Source organism: Myotis lucifugus, unplaced genomic scaffold (assembly GCF_000147115.1).
Source record: "Myotis lucifugus unplaced genomic scaffold, Myoluc2.0 scaffold_1, whole genome shotgun sequence".
Taxonomy (NCBI): Eukaryota; Metazoa; Chordata; class Mammalia; order Chiroptera; family Vespertilionidae; genus Myotis; species Myotis lucifugus.
In genome coordinates, this window is record NW_005871049.1 from 28,353,783 (window position 1) to 28,374,842 (window position 21,060).

At 42.2% G+C, this 21,060-nt stretch overlaps 1 protein-coding gene across 8 annotated transcripts in view; it reads left to right on the forward strand.

Moving 5' to 3' along the window:
- The first annotated feature begins 2,665 nt into the window (after positions 1-2,665).
- The window catches only part of PDGFC (platelet derived growth factor C), a 180,607-nt gene continuing 162,212 nt past the window's right edge, over positions 2,666-21,060 (forward strand). For 3 of the 8 annotated variants that reach the window (XM_023755482.1, XM_006081868.3, XM_006081866.3), the window contains exon 1: positions 2,666-4,116. Coding sequence is in view for 1 of the 8 variants with exons in the window: in XM_006081866.3 (XP_006081928.1) it covers positions 4,002-4,116 (115 nt within the window). In the remaining 7 variants the exon portion in view is untranslated. The remainder of the gene's footprint in view (positions 4,117-21,060) is intronic. The other 5 variants (XM_023755495.1, XM_023755490.1, XM_014456506.2 and 2 more) reach the window with 3 other exon arrangements.

Below are 21,060 nucleotides of genomic sequence, written 5' to 3' on the forward strand. Positions count from 1 at the left end.
TAACTGGCTAAATGGGTAGTTTGCTTTAAATTTTATTCCATTTTAAAAAAATTTAGCAGTGATGCCTCCCCAAACTTATATTGTTAAGAACTAAGCACATTCTACTATGTTCTTCAACAGAAATTTGTAGCAACACTCTTCAGGCATTCAGCCCAAGCGGGCACTCCTTGCTAAGGTTTAAAAAAACATGAAAACCACAAAGAATGTTCACAATTATTTTCTCTAGGTTGGCAAAACAGATGCCTTTCTTTAAGGAAAGTGCTTTAGGCCAACGCAAAGCTATACTCATAAAAAATATATTGTTTAGTAATTGTGCAGACTCCAGATTATATAATTTATTTTCACTTCAAGGATCCTACTTTCCTAAGAAATGTTTATAATTAAATAGAGCAGGAAAACAGGCAGAGGATAGAGTGTTAAAAGAAATCAACTATGCCAAGGGCAAGAGCAGTTTAAGAAACAACAATGCAAGTCCATTGAAAGGAAACCAGGCAATGTGGACGTGATTTTGTCTGGGGGTCATGGCTGGCTTTATTTGTAAGGGGATTGTCAAATCAATCTGTAGAATGTGGATGAGGTAAAATGCAGAGATAGAGTATTATTCTAGATCATCTGTAACTTTTCAAATGCAACCTTCATGCTGAAATTCCAGGGAGCATGTAAGGGACTCCAATAAAAAACCCTGTCAGTCAGTCAAGAGTGTTTATTTATTATCCCCCCTGGGCCAGGCACTGTTCTAGCCAATATGAAATGATACAAAATCATTAAACATAAGAAAAAGATACAAGAGATCATCCTTATAATCTTGTGAGAGCAAATGGATTTAATCTGCAGACTCTCTCTCTCTGGCCAAGAAACTCAAGTATATGGGCATTCAACAGACTCATTTAGAAAATCCTGATTAAAAAAAAATTAAACTTACAAAATTAGAAAACCGGGGAAGCAAATAGTTATATTATAAATAGACTCACGCATTACATGAAGATATTTGGGTCAACAACGCACTGAATATATACCAGTGGTTCCATACGATTATAATGGAGCTAAAATATTTCCATCACCTATTGACATGGTTGCTATTGTAACATCGCAACATGTTTGTAGTGATGTTGGAGTAAGCAGACCTACTGCATTGCCTGTAGTATAAAACTATAGCATATACAATTATGTTCAGTATGTAATAATTGATGTTGATAATAAATAACTATGTTACTGGTTTATGTATTTAGCATACTATACTTTTATCAGTCTTTTTGAGTGGACTGTTTTTACTTACAAAAACAAAGTTTACTGTAAAACAGTATGCAGTGTTATGAGGGCAGCAGCCTCAGAAGTCTCCTGTTTTCTGCATCTCTTGATTACATCATTTCTCCTTGTGTTTGGCTTAATCTCGGTTTTGTGCAGTAACATGCCATACAGGCTTGTAGGCTCTACCAATAGGTTATACCGTATAGCCTAGGTGTGCAGTAGGCTATACTGTCTAGGTTTGCTTATTGCACTCCATGATGTTCACACAGTGATGAAATCACCTAGTGACTCATTTCTCAGAATGCATCCCGGTTGTTATGCTGCACACGACTGTAGGTTAAAACGCATTCATGAAGCATGTCTTTTATATAACAAGTCAAATTATGCGGTTAAAATTGGAAACATTTCCGCTCTTGCTCACAAATCTACAAAATATTTTTGGGACATATTTATTGTGCAAATATGGATTCACAATTCATGTCGAGGAGCTGCAAAAGTGGATATAATAGCTGTGTCCTTTAAACTGAAGTTGTTTAAAGTCAAAGACTGGGCCTTATATATTTGCCTTGGTATCCTGTGCTCTGTCCAGATAGAAGTGGTAAAAAAAAAAAAATCAGAATGAGTGAATGCAATAGATGAATAAAGGTTTCAATTTGGAGCTGAGCTTAGCAGAGTTCTAAGAAGAGAACAAGAGAAGAGGTCTAGGATGTTACCAGCAGAGAGGTCAGGTGGGTTGGTCTCAGTGGGTGTCCACATATAGGAAGCAGGTTTGGCATTTTCAGCAAGACTGAGAAAGCTCCTGGTTTGGGGGAGCAAGAGTAGGTCCTTGCCCCAGCATCCCTGGATTCCTTTTCAGGGTAGCTCTCCTCAATACTTAGTAGATGACCTTGCAAGGTCAGGAAGGGCAACTCCTTAAGAAAGAGTCCTTGAAGACTCCACTCCTAGATCAGCATATACCTTAAGGCTATATGCTTCCTTCTGATCCCTTCTGGCACCCGTTCCTGGGAGAATTGTTTGCTTTGACTTAACCAGAGGTTGGGTGATATTTCTGATTTGCTTGATGTCCATTAATGCAGCCCAACTAGAATGCAAGCTTTAGAGGACAGAGACTTTCTGTTTTCACTACCACAGTCCCAGCTCCTAGAAGAGTGATACAGCAGGCATTCAATAAATACAGTATCTGTTAAATGGATGAATGTTGTTGTTATTTTGGCTGTCTGTCTTTACTTTTGCTTTATCCACCTTACTTCAGAGAGCTGGACACTAGAGGGAAATCTTTGAATTCCAATTACCGTTCTTCCTTTGGCCCAGAAACTCTGGCCAAGCCCTTTGGGAATGGGGATCCCCTTGGAATTTAATGACGAATCCTGGCCACAGGGGGCGGGGGCAGAGAGAGAGCGCTGCAGAAAGTTCTTCCTCACTTCTGCTTGCTTTTGTAGCACCCTTCACCACCCATCTGGCTCTTTCTTTGGGGTTAAGGGCGCCCTGAGGAAAGGAAGCCAGGAGACTGCCTGCATTCCTTTCCCGGCCCTGCGGGTCCTGTCTGGGGGAGCCCAGCAGGACCCCCCTGACTGTGCCAGCACCTGTTGGACGGCCACTTGGCGGTCCTAGCCAGTGCGAGACGACGCGACCTGGGGGTGCCCCTCCGGTAGGCGGCGACCCCCGTCCTTCCCCTCGGGCAGCCAGCCGGTGAGCGACTCAGCCTCCCCGCGCCGGCTGCGCACTCCGCCCGGGCTTGGCCCACGGCCCCCTCCTCCCGTCTCCGCCGGCAGGGGGAAGGTAGAGAAGGGGAGGGGACAAACTGGAGCCTCGGCCCGCCCGGCCTGCTCTCTCTACCCCGTGCCGAGACGCCGCTCCGCGCCCCGAGGTTTGCAGGGAGCCCGCAGCGCGGGGGCAGCGCACCAGGAACGACCGGAGCCCCGCGGTGACCCCGAGCTGCCGACTTTCCTCGGGCTTGGAGGAGCGGGGGACGCACCCCAAACAAGGTGAACTTTGATCGCGGAAAACTCCAGCCAGGTGCCGGGATCCGTGCGGCGGCGGTCGGGACCGGGCGCAGGCTGCGCGCCGGGCAGAGGAGCGGGCGCCCCGCGGCCTCCCTCCTCCCGCTCCCAGGGCGGCCTCGGCCGGAGCCCCCTCTGCGGCTGCTCGGCCCCGGGGACCCGCCGCGGCGCCCTCGCCTAGTTTCTTCCCCCTCCCCCTTCGGGGGTGGGGGTGGGGCGGGGGAGCGGGGCGCCCGGAGAGCCGCATCTATTGGCAGCTTTGTGATTGATCCGAAAAGTGCTCGCCGCCAACTTGGCTTCGAGGCCGGCTCCGCGCGACCCTTGAGTGTTGGCCACGGTCCGGTCCCCCACACTGACAGGTGCTCCCAGCCACTCGCTGGGGACTTCTCGGCGCTCCCCCGGCTCCCCCGCGTCCCCACCCCCCTCTTTCCTCCCTCGCCTTCACCCCCACCCCCACCACTTCGGCACAGCTCAGGATTTGTTTAAACCTTGGGAAACTGGTTCAGGTCCAGGTTTTGCTTTGATCCTTTTCAAAAAAAAAAAAAAAAAAAAAAAACTGGAGACACAGAAGAGGGCTCTAGGAAAAAGTTTTTGGATGGGATTATGTGGAAACTACCCTGCGATTCTCTGCTGCCAGAGCAGGCTCGGAGCGTCCACCCCAGCGCAGCCTTCCCCTGGCGGCGGTGAGAGAGGCTCTGGAGTCGCTGCTTCCCAAGTGCCCGCCGGGAGTGAGCTCTCGCCCCAGTCAGCCAAATGCTCCTCTTCAGGCTTCTCCTGCTGACATCCGCCCTGGCCGGCCAGCCCGGGACGCAGGCTGAGTCCAACCCGAGTAGTAAATTCCAGTTGTCCAGCACCAAGGAGCAGAACGGTGAGTCTCGCCCCCCGCGCTCCCCCTCCTCGTCTCTCGCTGTGTGTGTGTGTTACGTTGGCCATTGCGCGTCGCCGTGTGATGTACCCCGGGCTCCGAGGCTGTGTCCCCGGGCAGATGCGCGCCGCGTCCCGGGCCATGGGCTTTTGGAGGGGACGTGCGAGTTTGCAACGTTGGGAGCTGCCACCAGGCTCTCATAGGGCAACCGCAGTGCCACTGTCGCCCCAGCGAGAGAGGACCTTCTGCGAGCGAACTTGAACGTCAGTTCAAACGCACATTGCAGGACCTCTCGTTGCCAGTTATAAGTTCAAGAAGCGCCTCTAAACACGAATGTACAATGAATGAGTCTTGGCATGTTTGACTTTATTCAGATTTTTAAATTTTATTCGGGAGGGGCTGTTTCAGGAAACGTATCCGCTGCATTAATGGAAGCACTTTTAAGTGGAAAGGCATCAATTAATCAGTAAGTAGACAGGAAACAGAGGTCAAGAGGCCGAGTGGACACTTTTAGGGTGAATTAAAAAAAAGTGCATTTCTCTTGTGCTCTATTTTTAAAAATGTGCCTTTGTGTATACCTTGCCAGCGGTGTGTATTTATACGTGCTGGTGAATGGCTGCTATGTTGTGTGTGCGGGAAACGACCTAATCCTGCATAGGAAATGAGAATTACTTTCAGCTTTCAAGTGTACCTGAAATGTTTAGAAATCTCTCAGATGCAGGTTCCCTTGGGCTGGGATTGCACAGAGCTGGAGAAAGGCTCCTTTCATAAGGCCAAGGGCAGCGTCGGGGTGTGTAATTTGCTTAGCCTCTGAACCCCATATGATTTACATCATTCAATTTCTAAACTCTTTTTCTCTTGATCTACCATTATGAAGTCATTTTTGAGAAGGCTTTGTAAATAGAAATCTTATACTACACATGAAACCGCAATGTTAATGTAGGCTGTCTAAAATTAGAATATTAAACACCCTGTTTACAAGTGGTGGCTCTTGATGCTATTTGAAAAGAAATGTGCATGTGTTGAATGCTTTGTATGTCATTCATTCCGAATGCAGGAAGGCTGTCACGTCGTTAAGCAGGCGAAAGGAACACAGACAGCCTACCCAGGGAAGCAGAATGGTGTGGACTGTATGTTTGAGTCACAGCAACTTTTTCTCTATGTGGTGGGGTGTTTCCAAGTTTCAAGTCTGCATTTAAACTCTCTAAAGTGTTCATCTTTAACAAGTCACAGGAAGTCCTAGGGTACACAGGTCAATTCAATAAGGATTCCCGGGACCTGTGTACACATTGTTTGTGTTTGTTGTATGTGCGGCAATCTGTGGGATCACATTTATCAGCCGTTGTTCATGTGGTTGCTTCTTACAACTTGCTCATGTGATGGCACATGGCACCTGCAGGCTGCTTGAGCTGCTGATCAAAGGGCAGCCAAGGGATCTATCTCTAATCACAGGAGCTGCAGAGGACTGGGAGAAAGTGATCAAAGGAGCCCCAGCACCAGCTGTACCCTGGCAGGAAACAGATCAGACCAACCTTTGTTCTTTCTCATGTAAAATAAATGTCCAGGTCAACATGCTGCTTCTTACTAGACAAGCGTCTCCAGAATGACAATGCCCAACATTCCTGTCTTCTGACTTCTCTTTTTTATTGTTCCTTTCCCGTATCATTTCTCCTACTGCTCTGCCTTATCAAGCCTGTCTGGCATCTGTCATCTTCCTGATTCCCTTTGTGACTTGTGCCTCTCATTGTCCTTTCCATGTCATCATTTCTTGTGACCCGCATTCCGCGATCACTTTGTATTAGGCCCCAGAGTTCTCAAGGGGTCATTGGCCACTTTATGGAGTAGGTTCACACCCTTGGGAGAGGTGAGTTCATTAAGCCAGGCCACACACATTCTGTTGCCATCAGAGGCTGGGCCATTGCCATTCCTAAGATGCATGGTGCTAAAAATAGCCTGGTTGTTTCCTAATCTGTGGGCACAGGATTGGGCTATGTTTAGCTCCTAGGAGGCTGGCAGCAGGAAGTAACTAGAAGTAGAGGAACTACTCACCTTGTAGTTTTTAGCCTAAAGAGAAGTGGGACAGCCAAGCACTAGGGGGCAATATAGAGCTATTTTCCTGCACATGCTCAGGTTGACTTTTTATCCCTCAAGGTTCCAAGATTTGAAGATAACAGGTTGGTGCTAAAGAAGATCCCCCTTGGAATGTGAACAAATTTGCTAGAACCACTTTTTTGGTGTGTGTGTGGCTTTCAAATTTTTCATTTCCTCATGTGTGTATTTTTTTTGCCCTCAGATTGTATTATGAATTATTTTTTATTGAAGTATTATTGCTCTTCTCAATTTAGATTATTGTCTAAATCTGTAAATACAAATCCACCTGAGGGTGTCACATAGAAAAATGATATTAGCCCTGATGGTGCATGGCACCATTTTGTGAAAGGTCTCCTAATGCTAACTATGAGATGTCCATATTGACCTGTTGTGATTGTAGTTCATTCCTGCTTTCAAGGACTCCGCCCCAATGATATTCTCTTCTCTGGAGCATTCCAAAGTCTTAAATGATGTTGACTCAATCAAATCCCCAGGCCTGCTCAGTTTCAATATTAACTTGGTATCTCAAGAGGTGTTATACACTATAAACGAACACAGAGAACAGAAAGAGACTCGTAGATACAGAGAACAGACAGATGGTTGTCAGAAGGGAGGAAGAGTTGGGGCACTGGTGACAAAGGTGAAAAGTACAGGTTGGTAGTTAAAAAGTAGTCATGGGAATGTAAAGTACAACATGGGAAATGTAATCAATAAGATTATAATAACTATGTATGGTGCCAGGTGGGTACTGGAAATATCAGGGGGAACACTGTGTAAAGTTTGTGATTGTCTAACCACTGCGCTGTACACCTGAAACTAATAATAAAAAAGGAGAACAAAAGATGTGTTATAAATGTAAATTGATTGCTATAGCCAATATTAGATATTTGGAATTAGACCGGAACATTTGGAGGGGTTTCCAAATTAGTTTTGAGGGATCAGTGTTGTTCACTGTTATTACTTTCCTGGGTTTTAATGTAATACTGTATTGCAATTCCTGCCACTTTATCCTCTGATATTGTAAGTTGTCTTTGTGTCATTCATGCTTAACCTTACTTCCAATCCTGAAGTCTCACATATAAACCAACGGTCTCCAGATTTAGCTTAAAGAAGGAGAAAAAAGATAAAAACACTGACTTACGTAGGGTTTCGGTCTATACGTTCTGTATGACCACGGGAAAAATTACTATTATCTGTGTGCACTCATTTTAGAGGAGAATGCCTGCCATGAAATGAGTAAGTTCTGGGTGGCATTCTGAGTTGTAGCAGAAAGAATCACATACATCAAAAACCAAAATGAAACAAGGCTCACTTTATCCATTGCATGTAGTCGAAATAGACTCTATCACAAAGTTCTTGATGGATTAAGGCCTCATCTACTGTGCACTATTGGTGAGTGATTTTAATTCCATTGACCCGAAACATGCTAATTAGTGCTCTCATTTTCTATAACCATTTTGAGTGAAGATTTGGCATATCCCTCTGCTAGTTAAGGTTGTCCTTATCCGCCTTACTTATGGTGTGTGCTCTTTTCCTTAAGGCCTTTGTGGCCTGCCTATAGGCCATTTACTTCAAATGACAAATGTTCCCCTAGTAATGCATCCTAATCTTTTTGAGAATGTGTATCTTGTGTTTATGGCTTTTCTGTCTCTTTCTCCCCCCTGGGCCAGCTCTCTCCTTCTCCTGCTGCCTATGTCTCTGTATCTAACAAAATTGTGCCCACTCCCCACCCCCTTTTTAGGTGGCAGCTCCAAAGCTCTATTTTACTGAAAAACAGATGATCACGATTCCTAGAACAGCGTCTAAGAGCGAATAGGCTCTGACGAAGGCCTAAAGGGACTTTCCTGCCAGTTAGTCTATAAGTTGCAATGTGTGACCTTTGTGACATTTATTTTGGTTGTTAGAGGTTTTTATTTTACTTTTTCAAAAAAAAAAAAAGCAACTTCCTCCTGGTTCTCTGTTCGCTTTGAGATAGTTGAGGAAGTTGAAGAAATGAAGTGGCATTATGTAATGATGAACATTTCTTTTCACCATAGGTGACAAAAAAGTCCCGTTCTATTTTATGGTAACTTTTCTCCCCTAGCAACGGTTATCTTTTACATTGAACTTGATATACTCTGTATTTACCTCTAAAAGGTAATCAGAAAGTACTAGGGTCTGGAAGAAGCTTCAAGGACTAGACTGTGACTTGTTAAATAGTTGTAAACAGACTCTAGGGTTCCATACTAAACTTTTCCCAAAGGGGCTATTTTGTAGAGCTCTGGCTCAGGCACCCAAGTCTTAGCTTTGTCTATTCTCATGTCATCCTTCATGAAACTTATTTCTTACACATCTTCTTTGTCTTCTCTTCCACTTCATGTTTTTTCTCCCTTTGTTCTGCTCAAATTCTGTTTTATCTACAAATATGCCCAGTTTTTGTAGAAACAGGATTCTAATGATAATGTTTTGTGTGTTAAAGAAATTATAATTAACCAATTTATATATATAAAAGCTTAATATGCTAATTGTCCCTCTGACAGTTCAACCGTACAACCAGTCGCTATCATGTGCACTAACCACCAGGGGGTAGATGCTCCAACCGGTAGATTAGCTTGCTGCTGGGGTCTGGCTGATCGGGACTCAGTCAGATGGGCCATACACACCCTGGAGCCCTCCTGTGATCCCTCCCCAGCCCATATCGTGCACTGGTGGGGTCCCTCAGCCTGGCCTGCACCCTCTCCCAATCCAGACCCCTCGGAGGATGTCAGAGAGCCAGTTTCTGCCCGATCCCCACAGTCCAAGCCAAGGGATCCCACCGGTGCACGAATCCATGCACCAGACCTCTAGGGGATTCATAAGATCCACATTCTCATACCCCTGCTCCCACAAATGTTTTTAAGACTGGTAAAAATTTCATCATAGGTTTCTATTTGTATCAACCCAAATGGTGACAGTCATAATGAAAGTCACTTCCTTTACTTAGTCTAATTTTGGTGTTTCTGATTGTTTTATTTGGAAGCAATATATGTAGCTAGAATATCTCTATAGAATGATATAATTTCTATGGAACTCATTTATTAAGCAATCTCTTTGTATCATTTTTTCACCACTGCCTCCAACTGCAATTTTTTTCAAATTTCTCTTTCTTGTTGCCTAAGGACACCTCTACTGGTTGATTTTCACTTGGTATGCACCATTACTACTGTTAGGGTAGCTGAAGGAGTAATGCACCAGGCCAAAAGTGGTGAGGGATTATACATTTATTAGGTCATCTGGAAACCCAGATGGGCTGAGCCCCAATATGGCACCAGCCCCCAGGGACAGGGAGTCAGCGATTTTAAAGAACTCTAGGCAAGCTTTTCTGGCGGGGAAGTATCTGGGCGGGTCTGGATTCTGGGAAAGTCCAGAGGGGAGAGATAATGGTTTTAGCAAGTGGAACCTGGTCTAAGCTAAAGGGAATGTCCGTTGTGAAGTGCCCTAAAGGTCAGTTCCCAGGGGAGGGGTATTGATTCAGTTATTTGATCAAACCTAACAACTACCTTACAGATTGTTAAAATAGTGAAATATTCCCAGTGGGTTGGGCAGGAGCCCAGGCTACTCTTCCAGGACAAATGGACCATCTATGAACCAGAAACTACAGAGTTAATGCCTGGCACAGTTCAGAACCTCTAGGGCACTACTCCAACCCTTCTGGCTTTCTTCCTGATCAGTCAATATGCCTGCCATACTGATTGTTAAGCATTTTGACACTTTTAGCTCCAGATAATAGTTCACATTGGATTTCAAACTCCTATCTCTTCTCTCTGCTTGGCAGCTCAGGCCCAGCCCAGAGCTGGAAGGGCATGGAGTAAGGATAGGTATGATCTCTTTCAAGTCTCTTTCTTGTAGCTGCTTTGGTTCTAGGTCCTCAAGGTTTGGGGCCTGGTATGTGAGGTGGGGATGGGGGATATGGCACACATGGCATAGGATTGCAACCCTTAGTTGGTTGTTCTGCTTCCCCGGGCAACATAGATCAGCTGCTTTTGCATGGGTAGCGCCTTCCTATCATCTAGATTCGATGAATCACCTTTTCAGAGAGATTTTTTTCTGCCATTTGGCCTAAATTAGCCAGCTCTCACTATTACATTAAGGTTACTGAACTACACAGCACTTATCATTCCTTGATATGCTTGTTGTTAGTTAGTTGGTTAATTGTGAACCTACCTCAACCACCAACCTCACAGAATGTAAGTTCCCTGAGGGCGTGCACCTAGTCCGACTTTTGCTCTCTTTGAGAGCTCCAGAACCCAGAACAGGCATGGTTAAGGTATGCACCCAATAAATATTTACTGAATGGTTCTGGATGTAGTGCCATATTAGAGCAAGACTATGATGTTGACTAGAATGGCAGGCCATCTTTGACTATTTCTTTTTTTTAATATATTTTTTATTGATTTTTTACAGAGAGGAAGGGAGAGGATAGAGAGTTTGAAACATCAAACATCGATCAGCTGCCTCCTGCACACCCCCTACTGGGGATGTGCCCACAACCAAGGTACAGGAATCGAACCTGGGACCCTTCAGTTCACAGGGCGATGCTCTATCCACTGAGCCATACCTGTTAGGGAAGAAGATTTCCTTTTGGTCTTGGAACTTCTACATTGTCCTACTTTTTTCATAGGAAGATAAAATTGTTTAGTTATTGCTTGTGATAAGATATGCAAATCAGAGTACTACTTTACTCCCTTATTACTAGTAAATTCTGCTGACTTTTAAACAACATGGGTTTAAGCTGCCTGGTTCACTTATACAGGGGCTTTAAAAATAAGTACAATAGGTCCTTCATATCCCAGAGTTTGGCATCTGCAGATTCAACCAACCAGGGATAGAAACTGTATTTTCACATTCTCAATAGCAGATTGCCAACCATGGATTGAAAATACTGTTTTTTGAATTCAAAGATGCAAAGGGCCAACTGTAGTTAAGTTTTGGGGAAGTCAAAATTATGCTTGGATTTTTTTTACTTTGGGGGATCAGTACCCCAAACCACTCTGCATTGTTCAAGGGTCAATTATATACCATGTTTCTAGGTGAGTATATACCCAGTAAGTGGGTAGATTTCCTAGAACTGGTGCTAGTTATTCTCTTAACTAGTATTTCTCTGAACTGACTGTACCTCTATATTTTCTGAAATAGGGTTATGATATAGGCCACAGACTCTTAAGAATGCTGAATTTTGAATAACTGACATGCCTCCAAAATCTGTGTGCTTTCTTTCATCTTTTGCTTATGGCTCACTGATAACTTGCATAGGCCAGAAATGAGCAGTGAGCATGGTGAGTGGAATGTTAGGACTGGAAGGTTCCTAAGGAACCTATCCTTACTGATGTGTAAAGTGAAGCTTAGAGGGCTGAAGTGACATTGTCAAGGTCACTGTTGAATACAACAGTGTTAAACTGCTAAAGTCGTGGTATAGTGTTCCTTATGTGAGAACCAGTTAGACAAATAGAATTCTAGTTTTAAAATTCCAATGCTACGTATAAAAGCATTTCTTGATTATTTTAGGGGGTTGCATGCTTTGCAGGTTGTGAAAGGAGGTGAGACTCCCTTGATTCAGAAACATTCTTTACAAGATCACTAAAGAATACAATCTCAAAATAATCAGATTAATTAAATGGAACAGATAATTTAATGTATAGTATAATACTTCTTTTAGGGTGGAAATAGGACAAATTTGACAAACTACTTGAAATACTACCTTTGGAATTGTTACTATTACATGATAGGACATTATTTTAAGTAGGTGTACCAGGTTCATGGATGAATGATGTTTATTTTAATATTTTGGTTGGTTAATTGGTGATGATAAAGGAGATGGTTGCATTGGAACACATGGCTCCATAAGGGAGGGTTTTTAAAAAGATAATTTTGAACATTTGATTTAGCAGGTTATCTCAGTGCTGAAAGTACCATAGGAGTGAATAAGAAGCATCGCCTGGAAAGCAAGGCCTGTTAGTCTTTGCAATGGATTTCATGAGCAACCTTAATTTTTATTTACACCATATTGTACAGGATAATCGATACAGAGGTTCAGATTTCACTTTGAAGTCAAAAGCCTCAGGAAAGAAATTCATAGCTGTGGCCTTGAATAGATTGCCTGAAACAGGATTAACTTACCTTTTTGAAATTTTTGTTTGTAACGTTCCTAAAATTGAGGGCCAAGGAGTTAAACATTCTAAAGAGGAGTTAAATTAATTACATCTTTCATTACAGCCAATTTGTTAAGAGTGATATATTTTGGTCTCATGATCTCATTTTGTTTTTTATTTCCTGAGCATACCTTTTAATTGAGTTTAGCCAATTTGATCAATGATCTGACCTCACATGAGACCTCACATGCCATCTTCAAGTGGTGATTTCCAGTGCCCTGGGGACCGAGCAGCTTCCTCCCTGGACATTGGCCTGGTTTCTAAACCGAACCATCTTTGCCGGGATGGCTTTGGTAATTCTGCTTTCTTGGTGCTAGACTTAGCTCCACTTTTATTTTCAAAGTATGTTTTTTTTTTATACTTGACCTTTTCCCCATTGAATAGTGCCTGAGCCATTTCTCAATCAAATAAGGTGTATTGGGTTGATGCTGGGTTTTGGCGGGGGAGGGGGAGGCGCAGAGGCAAAGTGGACGTCTGTTTTCTTGAGGGAAACCAACACCCCCAAGCCGCACAAGGCCAATTAATGGTAAGTACAAGGATATAGCTTTGCATTACTGTTATGTACACTGTGTACTGATAAGAAATCAGTAAGAACTCCCAGGAAGGACACAAAAAAGGCAGGCTTTGGATGCATTCTTTGGGCGGGGGGGGGGGGGGGGGGCGTGTTGAATGGGTCTAAAGAGTTCTTAGTGAGCCTCTGTGTTTTTCTTTTTTTGCCTCTGGTTTTATAATGCTTAAAATAGTGACTCCCCAGGAGTGCCTGTCAGGTGCTCAGTGTTTGCAGACAGTATACAGTTTATCTTTATAACCTCACCATGAGGTATGAGGAGAAACAGCAAGGCTTCGCCGGCTCAGTAGCTTAGCCAAGGTCCCGCAGCTGCTAAACGTTTGGACTTAGGTCTGACTCCAAGCCAGGACTCGGAGCCACGTGCCTCTTCCTTCGTGAGTTAAACGGTCTAATGTTTTATTAGAACATTGTTTTTTTATTCAGCAAATATTTACGAGCATCTGCTCTTGGCTGAGCTCTGCCCCAGGTACTGGGGCCACGAAGAACGCGATTCCGTCCCTGCCCTTGAGAAGTTCTGTCCAAGAGGAATGGCAGAGCCTGTGTTTTTCATCTCATGGTCTATTAGTTCTGTGCTCCAAGAGCCATGGGAACACAGTTGCTTTAGCTCAATTCTAAAATCCTCTACTGATTGACTAAACGGCTGATTCTACCTGGAAAAGAAGGGCAAGGAGTAAAGTTCCCACAGAGGAAGTGACTTATTTTGAAGTGGGTCGGAGAGAGAAAAAGAGGGAAGCATTCTAGACAGAAGGAACAGCCTGCGAAAGAACAGAGGCCGGCAAAGGCGCATCATGAGTGAGAGACAAGAAGAGCCTAGTGCTAAGCATGAGTAGAGAGAGGCAGGAAAAAAGTTAAAAGGTGTCCTGGGTGTATGTATTCAAAGGCCCCAATGCTTCCTGCAGAATTTGTTGTTCACTAACAGAATAAAAGGAAATGTTGCCTTCATGTTTCAGATTTAGTCAAACCCCTTGGTTTCTGGTGATTTTCTAAGCAGGCATGTAGTAGCAGAGCTCTGCTTTGGTGTGTGTAGTGAACTGCTTAGTATTGGAATTTTCTCCCAGTCATTAGGCATGTTTGGATGTTCTGAACTGGTGAGAAGGGCAGGCTGCAGAGCCTCAGTTACACTCAAATCAGCTCAGCCTGTGTCCACACTACTCTCTATTGCCTTCTTTATGTAAACAAAGAGCTATTTTCACACTTCATTCACAAAATGGATGGCATGCAGAATGAGCCTGGCTGAGGGATCAGGAGGTTGTGATAAAAGGGAGGCAGTTTCCAGTGCACTGAATTAGTGTAATGAAGCTATTACATTGCAAGAAGCAAAGAAAAGAGCCTTAACACTTTTAAGGGAAAGGATTTCAAGTTTCGTGGAAAATTCATTCCTCTACCTGGAGTAACTGCATCATTGTTCTAGTGAGGTTCATTCTGGCCCCTGGTATACAAAGGCTAGAAATATTTTGTGGTGTTTGAGGATTGGAAAGGAATGGATTCTCTTGGTGGCTGAGTTATCTAGCTGTCCTGCCTTTTTTTTTTATTTTAATCTATATGCTTTGCATTCTAGGAAAGCCCTGTTCATGAGAGAATACTATTTTAAGGTTTTCATTATTTGCAAGATGGAGATAGGCTTCTGTACTTCAACATGCCCAGCTGGCCCATGCACCTGCCTTTGGTGTCACCACAGCGATCAGAAACCCTGAACAACAGAAGTTGGACTTCTGTGGTACTTATCTCACGTTGTTGTTGGCAGTTATTTTTGTTGGGTATTTATAAGGACATCTGTCTTTTAAAGAGTCATATTCTTTATCTTTATCTTTTTTTCCACTGAGGAATACATCACAGTCTGTTTCCCATAGTGCTGCAGGCATTCATAGTTTGAGGTGATTAGAAGTGCAAATTGCGAATCATTAAAGCATTATAATTTTTTTTTATGGCAGCAGGCAATGTTTAAAAGCAAAGTACTAAGAAGGAACATTTGTTTAAAATGTGATTAAATTGTGAACAAATGGGAAGAAAGATTCAGTTGCCTACTAGAAACTTCTAACTGGGCTTGGCAAAAGGGGAACCTGCAGGGTTCGTTTCTGATTTATCATTCTTTCAACCCAAGGCTTGGTGACAGGTAGGGTGCAAATTGTTTAAGAACACAGGAAATAACATCTAGAGTTTTCAGTGTGTTCAATGGAAATATACTAAAGACTTTTTGTTACTAGAGTGTGATTTGCTATCATACTGACACTGTTGTAATTAGCTAGTTATCAATAATAGGAAAGGAGCAAAGGGAAGGCCAGACATGATAGATGATAGGGATGTCATTTGGGCAGCTTCACCAGGAAGCTGCAGTTTCAAACTCCCCAAGGAACCATGGGCCCATTCCCTGTAAAACACTGGGGGCGAAGGTCTAACAAAAGGTAAATAGATGCATGCACATGAAGTTGGGGTGACTAGGGCAGGTGCCTGTTAGTTACAGCTGGGAACAGAGATCATTGGCTAGCAAGGCTGTGGCCACTGCAAGCTCACAAAAATCTGGGAACACATAACCTCCCAAAAGGAATTCACCCTCTTGTTCCTCTTGGCTCATAGGCCTCTCATTTCTGCTTCCTTGCATCGCCCGTGTTTCCTCCATAGCCACATGGCCCTGCGGGCCCCATGTACAATTCACTGACGGACTGCAGCAGGGAACACAAGCTAAGCTAGCCTGATGCTGAATTGTATTGTCCCAACAAAGAACAAAAACTCTGGACACTGACTCTGACTCTAGTCCTATTGAAGCTACAGCTACACTTCTTCCTTGGCAGGACCAAGGGGAAATGAGACCTTGGAAACCCAAGGATTTGATTTCACTCAAGTAAAAATCACTCATTCTCCTGTGTGAGTCTCAGAGAATCATTTTTCTCGGGATATCGCATAAATCCACTCCCACTCGCAACAGGTGGTGACAAGGACCTCTCCCCACCAGTAACAATTCCATCCATTCTAAGGACAAATATGTGAGCACTATAAAAACCACAAGAAGAGTTGAATGGTGCTAGTCTGGAAAGCATAGTTCTGCACCCCTAGAGCCAGAGACGGGTTGTACAAGAAACAGATCTCTTCCACTGGAAATATGTTTGTGGGGCAGATAATAAAGGTATTGGGGGTTGCTTCTTATTAAATAAGTAGGTATGTTGCTATTGGCTTTATTTTTATTTATAAACAAAGATACATTCCAGTTTTGGAGGCCTCTACTAGTATGAAAATGAATTGTCTCTAGAATATAAGAGACTAGACCTCATGGTGTTTCTGCAGTTTCACACGCAGTGTTCTATGTTATAGATATGTAGTATGCATGGGCAAAACCGTATCTTTACTTTGTATCACAAATTGTCTGTTTCTAGGAAAATCAATAATCTAAAAATAGCAGGTGGTTCTCAGGTCAAAATCCGGCGAAGATATTGGATGTTGAGAGAGTCCAGCTGTTTCATTGATAAATGCTAACTCTTGAAGAAGTGGTTGTAACCTTTGTTTTCTTGAGAATATTAGCAGGCTTGAAGTTTATAGGCATGGTTAAGAATGTAAAATTAGAAATGAAGTATTCCGTATGCTTATTTTAAAACGCTTTTTCTTCAATGTAGAAAATTTATCTTTAATCTGTACCGATAACTTTTAATAGGCATCAGTTGGGCACCCCATTAAACTAACTGCTTTCAAATGGTTTCCTCTTAGAACTAACATTTACATCCTAGGAAATCAATTAGGATGTCTGGATTTCACATTGCCTTGCAATCTTTGTTTGCAGTCATTTCTGAATGGTCAACCTACCATAACAAAACACTCAGAGGTGCAAATCTTCTGGAAGAAGTGCAAAGGCCACACTTTTACTTGGAAAAATGGAAAACATAGAACTTATTTAACATATCTCCCCCAAATGTAAAACTGCATAAAGCTCAGGAAATACTTTTGGTGTGTGGGAATGTGTGGTGTTTCCAAATTACAAACATTGTTTTGAAAATGTCCCCGGCAGTGGTGAGTTATATGAGACCATGTCCATCTGAGGAGAGCTTGTTTAATGGGCTTGTGGTTCTGGGGCTCATTCAAACACTCTTAAACAAAATAAAGGGAATGGATGTAATAACTTCTTTATAGAAAGGCCATAAAAAGGTACAGAGCCATGTAAACAAATTGGGTCATTTACTAGATGTGTAAGTGATAGATCTGCAGTCCAAACTCAGGGGTGTGCATTACGTTTTAAAGGATTGTGATCATGTTCTATCTTGACAATGAAGTTACTAGCCTGTCTTTTGTTTGTTTGTTTGTTTGTTTGTTTGTGTTTGTTTAGTGCATGAAAACCCATTATTGCTGTTTTATACTGCAGTTTGAAAACGTAATTAAATGTTTGAGCATTTGCATTTATGTTTGTTCAACTTTGGACAGTGGTTAGAAACCCACATGTGAAGAGTTGAATTGACCTGGTTTTGGGTAGCACTGGTTTCTGTTCAAGGGAAATGTAATGATCGAAATAGAAATATTCCTTCTGGGCTCAGACATGTCTAAACTAATTGTAAAATAATTGTTCTGGCTCACAAGGGTAGACTCATAACTACAACCCTGTAAAGTAGAAATCCAACAACAGTTACAATTTGCAGTCACTGTAACTCTGCCAGTCTTGGAATAAAACTGCTATTTTAACCAATCTATTGTGACATTCATTTGTCTTACTTGAGATGTGGTAAGAATTCTTGTTCCAGGTTGTCTTGCTTTAGAAAGCTGTTTTATTGCATGAGGATATTAGTTTGCCTCCTCTTAAATTGGTATGATGGTGTATCAGAATGTTCCAAGGAAGGGGAGGAGGGTGGGTGGGACTATAAGAATGTGTGGCACTGAGCATTGGGGGTGATGACTAGTGGCAATGGAAGCCAAAAATAAATTTGGAAATTGAAGTGGGGAAAGGAAACGAAATAATTTCTATGTTGATACCATAACATTTATTCATTCTATAATTTCTCTCAATCAGGGTTGGCTCGCTTGGTCTTAAAGGAAGTGGATTGTGTAAGAAACCAGTAAAAATCAATGAGCCTTTCTAAGTTTTAAAAACTGATGGCATCATACCATACTGGCAACTTTTAAGTGTTACTGCTGGAAGTTTGGCAGCGGAAATAACTGCTCCAGCTCCACAGGCCTACAAAACAACGGACAATGGTGGATATTATAGTTTCTGTGTAATGTGTGACTTGCTATTTCCTTTTCTTTAATGAGCAACTTCAGGCTAGATGGCCTTATGTCTATGGAAAGCCTAAGATTTGCCTTTAAATTGGATTCTATGCGATATTGAAAAAAATCTTTTTGCTTAGTTGCCCACTCACCTCTTTTATAGAGCACAGAGCTCTGCATAGTTGTATGCTATCTAATAAAAATGCCCCAAACTGAGGTGTGTATACCACTAAATGATACTAGTACCTGCCTGAAACTATGACGCATGTAGAAGACACAAAGTTGATTTAGACTTAGTGGCTGCTTTCCAGTATGCAGTTTATTAGCGAAAGGGGGACATAAGTCATGAAGCTAGCTATAATATGGAATAAAATGCATTGTTTGGTGAGAATTCAAAGAAAGGCAAGATTAGTTACAGCAGAGCCATTAGAAAAGGCTTAGAAAAGTTCTTAGAGGAGAGGGGCCTGGAAAGATGAGCGACATGTGTACATTTAGAATCCAGGGCAGGGTAGAGTGGATTTTAGGAGATGGGAAATGACCACTTTAATGTCCTTTATCTTTTTTGTGCTGGTGCCCTTAAAAATCAGTGGGGGAAAACCACTGCAAGCTTCTGAGTTCTCTGCTGTGGAGCTCTAGCATCTGTTGCAAGCATGACACAGCATTTGTTTTGTTTTTGTTTTGTTGTTATTTGTTCTTAGCATCCATTAAAGCCACATAAAAATGTGTTGGAGGTGGGTTCAGGTTATAGCAATTGTTTGTTCAAGAAGAGAATACACCTTGTTATGCATTTTATACACTCTCCAAAGAGGGCTGTGTCCCGCGTAGGTTTGCAGAGTGGGTGTTATGTGTGCTCCTATTGTGGGAATCCTTCCTATCATTATTGGCAACCTGTACATGGAACTGATATGTTGAAAAACCATGACCTTTGGTCCTTCATCAAAATACTACTTATACTTTTGTTGCTCCTGAATTTTACAGAGCAGTGGGAAAATCTTTCCCTATTCCAGGATGAATATTTTTTGGCAGAACATGGTTTTTCAACTCAGTCAAGAGATACAGAATTCAGGGGGTGGGAGGGAGGGAGGGAGGTAAGAGATCAACCAAAGGACTTGTATGCATGCATATAAGCATAACCAATGAACACTGACAGTAGCGGGGTGAGGGCATGTGCTGGAGGGTGGAGTGGCTGGGGAGAGGTCAATGAGGAAAAAATGAGACATATGTAATACTTTAAACAATAAAGAATATTAAAAAAAAAGAATTGGCATCATTAAAATGTCCATACTACCCAAAGCAATCTATAGATTCAACACAATCCCCATTAAAATATCAATGGCATATTCCACAGATCTAGAACAAATAATCCAAAAATTTATATGGAACCAAAAAAGACCCCTAGTAGCTTCAGCAACTTGAGAAAGAACAAAGTAGTAGAGTGGTCATAATACTGGATATTAAGTTATACTACATGGCGATAGTAATAAAAATGACATGGTACTGGCATAAGAACAGGCATATTGATCAATGGAACAGAACAGAGAACCCATAAATCAACCTAAGCCATTACACTCAATCAATATTTGACAAAGGAGGCAAGAGCTTAATGGAGTAAAGACAGTCTCTTCAAAAAATGGTGCTTGGAAAACTGGACAGATACAGGCAAAAAAAAATAAAATAAAACTAGACCATCAACTTATACTATGCACAAAAAAACTTAAAATGGATAAAAGATTTAATTATAAGTTGTGAAACCATAAAAATATTAGAAGAAAACATTGGCAGCAAAATCTTAGACATCTCACATAGCAGAATTTCCACAGATACATCTAGGGCAAAGTAAACAAAGAAAAAAATGGAACTACATCAAACTACAAAGATTCTGCACAACAAAATAAACCATTCTCAAAATGCACTGTATGGAAGAACATATTTGTCAATGATATATTAGCTAGGGAGTTAATTTACAAAATATATAAAGAACTCAGACAACTCAACCAAAGGAAGACAAACAATCTAATTTAAAAAATGGGCAACGGATCTAAATAGACACTTCTCCAAAGAGGACATACAGATGGCCAAGAGACATATGAAAAAGATGTCAAAGTCACTAATCAGAGAAAGGCAAATTAAAACAACAGTGAGGTATCACCTCACACCTGCCAGAATGGCTACCATCAATAAATCAACAAACGAGTACTGACAAAGATGTGGAGAAAAGGGAACTCTAGTATAGTGCTGGTGGGAATGCAGTCTGGTGCAGCCACTATAGAAAAACAGTATGGAGTTTCCTCAAAAAATTAAAAATTGAACTGCTATTGGACCCAGTGATCCTACTTCTAGAAATATATCTAAGAAGTCTGAAACACCAGTCAGAAATAATATCTGCACCCCTAAGTTCATGGCAGCACTATTTACAGTAGCTAAGATTTGGAAACAGCCTAAGTGCCCAGCAGGAGATGAATGGATAAAAAAGAGGTGGTACATTTACACAGTGGAATATTATGCAGCTGTAAAAAAGAAAGGATCTGTTACCTTTTGAGACAGCATAGAGGGACCTAGAAAGTATTATGCTAAGTGAAATAAGCCAGTCAGAGAAAGACAAGTATCACATGATCTCACTTATATGTGGAATCTAATGAACAAAATAAACTGACAAACAGAATAGGTCCAGAGGCATGGAAGGATGGCACAGACTGGTGGGTCTCAGAGGGAAGGAATTATGGGAGGTGGGAAGAGATTAACCAAAGAATTTATATGCATTTATGCATAGCCCATGAACATAGAAAATAGTGTGGGGGAAACCTGGGGTGTGGTGGGGTGGGTACTGGGTTGAGGGGATAATGGGGGGTAATGGAGAACATCATATAATACACTCAGCAATAAAGATACATAAACAAACACCTGCGTAAAAAACACCCTTATGATTTAGAATAATGCACA